Here is a 9,403-nt window from a genome sequence, read left to right as displayed (position 1 = left end):
ACTTAAACGTTTCCCCCATTGCTCTAAAGCAGTGGTTCTCAAACTTTAGTGTGCTTCAGTAGCACTTGGAGGACTTGTAAAACCCGATGGCTAGCAGCCTACCTTCAGAATATCCAATTCAGTAGGTCTGGAGCAGGGTCTGAGAATTTGCATTTCAAACAAGTTCCCAGCTGCTGCTGCTGCTGCTCCATGGCAGGCCAATAGCGCCATCTGGTCTCCAGGCAAGCTAGGTCGTCCGTCAGGTCCTTTCAATAACACGTACTAGAGGCTGGGCCACCATCTCTCTCGTCACACAACTTGTTTATAATCTAATATTTTAATTTATTTGAGGCTGCAATAAAAGGATTTGAAACAGGCTTACCAAATAGTTGAAAGAAATCCCTTTCAATGACAGTAAGGTGGGCCGAAAGAAATAGAACAAAGATACGTTGGAGTCAGTGTTATTTAGGTTAAAAAAAAAATCTGCAGCTTATTCATGTCAAACAAGCTTTTATTTTCAATGTGAACAATACTATCAAATTTATCTGTAAAAGGTCAGAATAAAGTCAGATGTCACTTAATATCATTTTGGGATGCTGAACTTTGGAACAAAATTTGCATTGTGGGCTAATGAAAACTAGAATATCCGTGAAGAACAAATTCATCTCTTCTTTCGCCGTCCACTTCTTTTTATGCCTTCCAACTGTAGGATGGGATAAGAGTCAATTAACAATTGTACACCAATAACATGCAGCAGGGACTTTCTAAATATGAGTCAATACTATGTACATCTGTTGGCTCTCCAAGGAGAGAACAAGATGTTTTCTTCTTGTAACCCAGAGCCTTGGTTGTCAGGGTGCACATCATTTCATCACACCAACCTCATCTCTCTCTTGCCCACCACTATAAATGCTAGATTTTTTTCTTGAGAGGCCACTCTGCCATTTAAATGTCTTTCCACCTTAAGAGCCTATGCTCCTTACACAAATCATAAATCCCTTATAATCCCAGACCTTCAGTTTCCGTATCTGTAAAATGAGAATGAGGCTGTTATCAAACATCCACAGGTGTGAACATTAAGAAAGGGAGAAAGAAAGAGCGTGATACTGAGAGAGAGAGAGAGATGAGACAGAGAAAGGAAAAGATGAATGGGTAGAGGAAGGAGAAACTAAGATTGAATTACCGACTCAGGGATAGCCAATAATCTTACTATGGCTAATTTTCTCTTCTTTTGAATAAAAAATCTAAATTGAACTAATATTTGTGAACTACTCATGAAATGCAGTCTTATGTGAAATCCTTAACGTTTTACTACTTTGTAAGGAGTCACCTTCTCAAAGGCATTGTTATTCCAAGAGACTCCATTTCTGTGGCCAGGGGATGAAGGTACCGCTAGTGCACAGCTTACTCGCTTTAGCTGCTTCTTCTGGTGACCATTCTCTAAAAATATAGGTCTCTATATTTTAGACCTCTAAAAACATATAGGTCTCTATTTCCAGGTCTGATAAATTTCCCATCTGTAGTAGTCTTAAAGCTACAGGACAAAGGACTTGCGGCTGCAAATGAAATACTTTTCAGAACACACTTCCTTCTATATCATCTAGAATACAAGTCCATTAGTAACATTAAACTGTTTTTCCAAAACTAAATTTCAACAATTTTTTCTTATTTACTTTACAAAAAAAATTTAAAACACGATAGATAGCTAGTGGGAAGCAGCTGCATAGCACAGGGAGATCAGCTCGGAGCTCTGTGACCACCTAGAGGGGTGGGATAGGGAGGATGGGAGGGAGACGCAAGAGGGAGGAGATATGGGGATATAGGTATACGTATAGCTGATTGACTTTGTTATAAAGCAGAAACTAACACACCACTGTAAAGCAATTATACTCCAATAAAGATGTTAAAAAAATAAACCAAAAATAAATTAAGTATGTAAACAAAACAAAACAAAACATAAAGCTGTTAGTAACAGGTATATGTCAGGAATGGTTGCACTATACAATAATACCTGTATTCTCCAGAGCTGCCCTCTGCTGAGACCGTACCCACTTTGGGTCCTTCTTCTGCTTTTTCCTTTCCATCCTCTTTCTCTTCCTCAGCATTTTCATACTGATGTGCACTCTCTTCTTTAGTGTCGAATGATACGGACTTTGGCATCACAAGGTGGTGGGAAACATTTCCCGATTTAAAATCAGCAGCAGAATCTAGTTCTCTGCCCTCAGGAGGTTCTGGAGAAGAGAAATATGTCAAAACATAAATAAATAAATAAATAAATAAATAAATAAATAAATAAATAAAAAGAAGAGCTGGCCATGTTCCTACTGGTTGATACAACACTTCCATGGGCCTCACAGTTCTGCTGCTTGACAGTTTTCACAACATTTTTCCCCTCCTTCCAGTAGATCTCACACACTGTGCTGCTGATTATTTCTGGCCCTTTGGAGAAGGGATCGAAATCATTTGATTCTCAGAGCATTTTTGTATGTTTCTGCCAGAACGTCACTGGAAAATGTTCACCCGATTTAAAGACAAGTTCTACCGCGAAGCTCACTGATTCCTCAACCACTGAAAAGTGCCCCTGTGACCTTTCATCATTTTCTCAGGTCATCCTACTGAGAATCTTTACATTTTTAGAAGCCCGTCAACCAAAAGTGAGGCATGCCATTTGTTCGCCCCTAGGTTGGTAGAGAGCAGCATACTTTTTCTCAAGATCATAAAGGTCTTTAGAGAATTGGGCTTCTACTTGTGCATATCGTGCCTGAAGGTTTTTGAGAGCTTTGACCCGCTGCTTAACCGCCAGAGGCCAGCGCTGAGCGCGGCCTGCCTTTCAGGCCGATGCCCCAGCAGGGGCTGCAAGGGCCTGGGGACTGGGCCGCCCCTCGCCAGCCTCGGCCCCGTCGTCAGGTCCACACGCCCCAGCCTCCCAGGACTCGGAGGCATCAGCCAGGACCTCGCCCGCCCAGAACTCGGCCGCCGCCGCCGGTTCCTCTGCCTTCTGGGATGCCGCCCCCTCTGCAGGTTCCTGCGGCTCCCAGGGCGGGGTGCCCTCTGCCTGGTACCCGCCCCGCCAGACCTCACCTGCCTCTCCCAGGTCTTCCTGCTCCTGAGGAGGCGCGGCATCCTCTGCAGGGTCCGAGAGCCGTCGGGAGCGGCGCCTGACCATCACGCGGCCGGCGTGGGGCCCGACCAGGACACGGTAGTTGTAGTGGCTGTGGTGCACACGGCAATGGACCGGATCCCGGAACAGGGACTGAAACTGCGCCATGGGGGGCCCGTGGCCCGCGACCACTCCCGCGCCCTCGTGCCCATTCTCGTCCTCCTCTTGTGTCTCTTCCTCCTCCTCGACCTCTTCCTCAGTTTCGTCTCCCTCTTCTGACTGGTACTCATCCTCCTCCTGGTCCTCGATCTCTAATTCAAAAATTTCCTCCTCCTCCTCCTCCTCCTCCTCCGTCTCCTCCTCCTCCTCCTCCTCCTCCACCTCCTCCTCCTCCTCCTCCTCCTCCTCCTCCTCCTCCTCCTCAACCAGCTCTACATCCCAGTCTTCTTCCACTGCGGCCTGGGCGGCCTCCTGCCCACCATCCTCCCCGTGAAGGGCTCTGGAGAGCCCCAGGGAGGCCAGAAGGGCCGCGGCCCCCTCGGCTCCATCCATCCCTCCCGAAGGGGATGCGCGGACCCCGAGGGGACTGGGGTCGCCACCCGCCCCGCCACCAGCTCCGGCCTGGCCACCTGGGATCGGCCCTCGCTCCTCTGTGGCAGACATGGCAGGACGGACGCGCCACACACGGATCGGGCTGCAGTGAAGATCGCGGGGAAGATGGCGGCCGCCGGGCTGAGTATCGCTGAGGGAGGGGACGCTGTTGGCAGCGGGGCCTCCGGCACGGGGTGGGGGCTGCAGAGAAGCCGGCTGCACAGGGGACAAGAGTCTGCGAAGATGCCTCTGGGGGCCCCGCCACGGGAAGGGCAGACCGCCGGCCTGTGGAGCGCCCCACCGAGACTGCGCCGAGGCCGCTGCGCACAGGGCGGGAAAGAGCCTGACTGGCTGGCGACGGGAGGCGGACCTTGGAAGGGTCAACCAAGGGCCACTTCCTCCAGCGCCGGCTCTAAGCTCATTTGCCAGCAGCCAAGGATTGACAGCACCGCCGTCCAATGAGTGACCAAGGTCTTCAGCTTCCCTGGAAGCCTTAAAGGCCCAGCTCACCCTGAGCCTCCGTGAGCCCACAGGAATCCCTTCCTTTTCATTCCACCACTGCAAGAGCAAAGCTACAGTGTCCCTATAGGGCGGCGCCCTGGGGTATGGGAACCTGCATGTGTTCCCCAATTGCCACCCTGGGGCAGCTCACGCTGACTGAGACACACTTAGTTCAAAAACGAGAGAGAGAGAGAAGGTGTATAGATCAAATCTCAGCAACGCTTAAAACCTCCCACAAGAGAGAGCAAGAGAATTTGGAGGTTTTAATGCGGTTAAAGCTACTTAGAAAAGGACATACAAAGTCGATATGGATGCAGTGAGAATGGAGAGTGGAGAGAAAGCAGTAAAGACAGGAGCCGGACAGTGTTTCATCAGGGCTCCCCAATTCACTTCCAGCCGCCAAGAAGTGAAGACAGAGAGAGAGAGGGAAGAGAGAGACACAGAGACAGAGACAGAGACAGAGACAGAGAGAGATACTTCTTTTAAAGACTGGGCTGAAAAAAAAAAAAAAAAAAGACTGGGCTGAGCACCTGCTCTGCACTGGATTGTGTACATCCCCTGCCTCCCCAATTCATACGATGAAGCCCGTCCCCCACCCCACCCCGCCCCCAGGAGATGGTATTTGGAGACTGGGTCTTTGGTAGGTCATTCAGTTTCGGTAAGGTCAGGAGGCTGCGGTCCACACGTTGGGATCACTGCCCTTACAGGAAGAGACCATAGATGGTGCTCTCCGCCCACCACCCCAACGTGAAGCCACAGGAAGAAGGCGGCTATCTTCAAGCCAAAACGAGGGCCCTCACCAAGAACTCCACCATGCTGGCACCCTGACCTTGGGCTTCCTAGCCTCCAGAACTGTAGGAAATAAACCAATGTCTTGTTTAAGCCGCCCAGCCTATGGCATTTTATTAGGGCAGCCTGAGCAGACTAATATAGCATGGCACACGTTAACAGGACAGGCTTCCTAGAATGATTTCTCGGTCAACAGTCCGAGACTTTTTGTTGTACTCAGCCCCACTTAGCCGAGTGGTCAAGGGTAACGAATGCTTAAAACGAGGAAGAAATCGGCAACTATTTTATGCTAATCCCACTTACTATTGTCGCTGGGCACAGAAGCAAGAGTGGGTGTTAGCTGTAACTTCACGTTCAGGAGAACATAAGCTATGTCCCTTACTTCCAGTAAGCACACCGCCTTGGGATCCAGGACATCTAATTTGACAGACCCTAACGTTTCACGGATGGGAAGCACACATTCTGCACTGCGCTCCTGGGAAGGTTGGCGAGAAGAGCTGTTGTTGCCACCCTGAGTCAGTATGGACCCCTACCCCAAGTTGGGTTCAAAGGTCAATCAAGACTGGTGACACCACACACACACACACACACACACACACACACACACACTACCGAGACGCGATGCAAAGTGTATTCCTTACATGAGGAGGCTTCTGGGGGGAGAGCAGGGTAGCCTTTTCAAGCTGCTCCAAAAAAGACTTGAGAGAGTCAGGAAAGGAAGAAATTGCTTTGGGAGTTCTACTGTGATTAGTGGATGGGGCCAGCATGACAGTTCCCTTGTGCTGGCAGTAGCTAGTGTAGTTTGACGCCCACTCCTCCTCCCCTCCACCCTACAACCGCGCCAAAGGAGAGAGTGTGGGGCATTGGGGAAGAGGGAGGCTTGACGTTTAAAAGCCCTCAGCAGTCAAACATCAAAGGACGCAGTCAGACGCTATACTACAATTCACCTCTGGCGTGTGACTGGCGACTGAAACGTGCCATTTTCGTGTAATGGAATTTGAACTTGTGGAAGTAAGCCACTCTGGAACTCTGAGTCCTGCAGCCTAAGGCCGGGTAGGGAGGCAAAAGGTCCACTGAATGCCGTTCAAGAGCCCAGCGTTGTGTATCCTGAGAAGTAAAATGCATGCCTCGGTCACCATCAATAAGGCCCGGAACTCCAAAGCCAAGAAGGAGGGTCTTGGCAAAGCCCTGCATAGTGGCTTTAGTATATATAGAGACACGTGTGACCTGGATTTATAAGTTGGGAGTCTGTGGGCCAAGAGATTCCCAGGGCTCTTTACCCCAAAGGGGACAGGACAGTTTTACACAAGGAAACGTCGTTGCTGCCATGGGCCGGACCAGACAGCCAGACCGACGACAATGGCCTGATTGTCTATGAAAATGTGCAGACGGGGCTAACTGTTGGCCAGAGCATCCAGCGCTAAGGTGACTGCCTGAAGTTCACTCACTTGTGCTGTCTTTTCGTTGAACAGTTTTATCTATGGTTATTGTATTGATTACTGACAGGGAAAGACTTTTCCTGACCTTTTCCTATTTATTTTCCACATGTCAGCCTTTTTTTGTTCCTTCACCCCTCAATTACTGTATTTCGCTGTTATTAATTTCATTTTTCTAGTGTACAAAGTGATTCTTTATCACTCCTTTCTCTGTACCTTTTTTAGTTTTTTTATAGTGCTGGAGCTTTTTGTGGGGGCAGTGTCGGTGGTTACACTGGGAGTTACAATTAATATCTTAACTTTATAATAATCAAGTTTGTATTAATACGGAGATAGTTGCAATAGTATTCAAAAACTCTGCTTTTCCCCAGCTCTGCCACATTTCTTTATTTAATTATGGTGACACATGGCATGTTTGTATATTTGGTGCCCATTAACAGAGATTTATAGTTAATGCTTTATACATTTGTATTTTCAATCATATATGAGAACAAAAAGAGGAGATACAAACCAAAAGTACAGCAATACTGGCTTTTGCGTTTACCTGTGTAGTTACCTTGGCCTTTGTGGTTTATTTCTTCATATTGCTTCAGATAGGTGCCCAGCATTATTTCAATTCAGCCTGAAGGACTCCTTTTAGTACTTTCTGTAGGGCAAGCTTACTAGCTATGTACTCTCTCAGTTTTTGTTTGTCTTGGAATGTCTTTAACTCCCCTTCGTTTTCCCCACATATAGAATTCTTGGTTGAAAGGGTATTTTTGTTCATTTGTTCTACGCTTTTAATATGTCATTCCAATGCCAGCTGTCCTCTATGGTTTCTGTAGAGAAATGGGCACAAATCTTACTGAGGAATACTTGTAGGTGAGGAGTTGTTTCTATTGCTGTTTTCAAGGTTCACTCTTTGTCTTTGACTTTTGATAATTTGAGCATGGTGTGCCTAGGTGGGGATCTCTGATTTTATCCTGCTTGGAGTTTGTGGAACTTCTTGGGTGTGTAGAGTCATGTCTTTCCTCCGAGTTTGGAGGTTTTCAGGCATCATTTCTTCAGTGATTTCCTGCCCCTTTCTCTCTCTCCTCTGCCTCTGCAAGTGTCATTATGTGTACATTGATAAGCTTGCTGATGCACATAAGTCTCATAGGCTTTGCTCATTATTCTTCATTCTTTGCTTTTCTGCTCCTCTTTTCCTTTCCAGAGACTGGATAGTTCAACTAACCTTTTAAAACTCGCTGATTCTTTTTCTCCTGGTCAAATTTGCTGTTGGACATCTTTTATTAATTTTTCATTTCACTTACTGTGCTTTGCAGCCGAAGAACTTTTATTTTGTCCCTATTTATAATATCTGTCTCTTTGTGATACATCTTTCTCATTGTTTCCTAGTTCTTTGATCATTGTTTCCTTTCGCTCATTGAGTTTATTGAAGACAGTTGACTTAAAATGTATTCTTCTAGTAACCCAAATCCTGTGCTTTACCTCTGACAGTTTAGAGTAATTAATTTTTTCCATGTGAACAGGACACACATTCCTCCCATCCCCTCCAACTTTATGGAAGTATAATTTACAAATAAAATTTCTATATTCACGGTGAACAGTGTGATGCTTGATGTATGTATACATTGTTAAATGATTACCACAGTGAAACTGATTAATACATCTATCACCTCACATAGCTAAAGGTTTTTGGGGGGTGGTGTGTGGGATAAAACTAAGATCTACTGTCTCAGCAAGTCTCCAGCATACCACACAACATCTTAAATTATATCAGCATGCTGTACATTAGATCCCTAGAATGTATTTATCTTATAACTGATCATTTGTACCCTTTGATGAACCACCCCCCAAATAACAAACCTAAACCTGGAGGCATCATGCTTCCTGATTTCATTATTTTACAAAGGTATAGTAATCAAAACAGCATGGTACTGGCATAAGAACAGATATAGACATAGACCAATGGAACAAAATATAGAGCCCAGAAATCAACCCACACATATATGCTCAACTATTTGACAAGAACACACAACGAGGACAGGAGAGTCTCTTCAATAAATGGTGCTGGGAAAACTGGATATCCACATGCAAAGATACTATATTGGACCCTTATCTTACACCATACCCCAAAATGAACTCCAAATGGATTAAAGACTTAAACGTAAGGCCTGAATCTGTAAAACTCCTAGAGGAAAACACAGGGGTAAGCTCCTTGACATAGGTTATGGCAATGATTTTTTTTTGAACTGACACCAAAACAAAGGCAACAAAAACAAAATAAACAAGTGGACTACATCAAACTAAAAAGCTTCTGCACAGCAAAGGAAACAATCGACAAAATGAAAAGGCAACTGACCTATGAAGCAGAAGAAAACATTTGCAAATCATGTTATCTGTTGAGGGGATAATATGCAAAATATATAAGGAATTCAATCAACTCAACATCAAAAAAAAAAACAAAAAAACAAACACAAAACCAACAAATAATTAATAAAAGGGTACACAGTCTGAATATACATTTTTCCAAAGAAGACATACAACTGGCCAATAGGTATAGGAAAATGTGTTCAACATCACTAACCCTGAGGGAAATGCAAATCAAACTGTAATTAAGACATCACACCTATTAGGATGGCTATTTTCAAAAGGACAAGAGATAGCAAGTGTTGGCAAGAGTGTGGTAAAAAGGGAACCCTCGTGCCCTGTTGGTGGGAAAGTAAAATGGTGCGGCCACTATGGACAACGGTATGGAGGTTCCTCAAAAGATTGAAAATAGAACTAGCAGATCAGCCAGCAATCCCACTCCTGAAAACAGATCCAAAGGAGGTGATTTCTGCTCTGCTCTCTTATGCTCATTGCAGCATTATTCACAATAGCCAAGGAATGGAGACAACCTAAGTGTTTTGGGCAGATGAAAGGATCAAGAACATATCATATATATATAAAAGACATATAAATGAATTCTTCTTAAGAATTCATCTGAGGGCTTCCCTGATGGCGCAGTGGTTAAGAATCCACC

The 9,403-nt window shown here is 45.6% G+C and overlaps 1 protein-coding gene across 6 annotated transcripts in view; it reads right to left on the bottom strand.

The window, feature by feature from the left end:
• Positions 1 to 469: 469 nt before the first annotated feature.
• The window catches only part of LOC309622104 (uncharacterized protein), a 31,261-nt gene continuing 22,327 nt past the window's right edge, over positions 470 to 9,403 (bottom strand). For 3 of the 6 annotated variants that reach the window (XR_014240507.1, XR_014240508.1, XR_014240509.1), the window contains 3 exons: positions 6,941 to 7,214; positions 1,991 to 2,210; positions 470 to 682 (listed from right to left, as the gene is read on the bottom strand). Coding sequence is in view for 1 of the 6 variants with exons in the window: in XM_082409274.1 (XP_082265400.1) it covers positions 670 to 682; positions 1,991 to 2,210; positions 3,061 to 3,388; positions 3,709 to 3,886 (739 nt within the window). In the remaining 5 variants the exon portion in view is untranslated. Of the gene's footprint in view, positions 683 to 1,990; positions 2,211 to 3,060; positions 3,391 to 3,708; positions 3,887 to 6,940; positions 7,215 to 9,403 lie in introns of all 6 variants that reach the window. The other 3 variants (XR_014240510.1, XM_082409274.1, XR_014240511.1) reach the window with 3 other exon arrangements.

This window comes from Balaenoptera borealis (assembly GCF_965194805.1).
Source record: "Balaenoptera borealis genome assembly, contig: HAP1_SCAFFOLD_1544, whole genome shotgun sequence".
NCBI lineage: Eukaryota > Metazoa > Chordata > Mammalia > Artiodactyla > Balaenopteridae > Balaenoptera > Balaenoptera borealis.
Note: the sequence above shows the minus strand (reverse complement) of the source record. Positions and strands in the feature narration are given on the sequence as shown.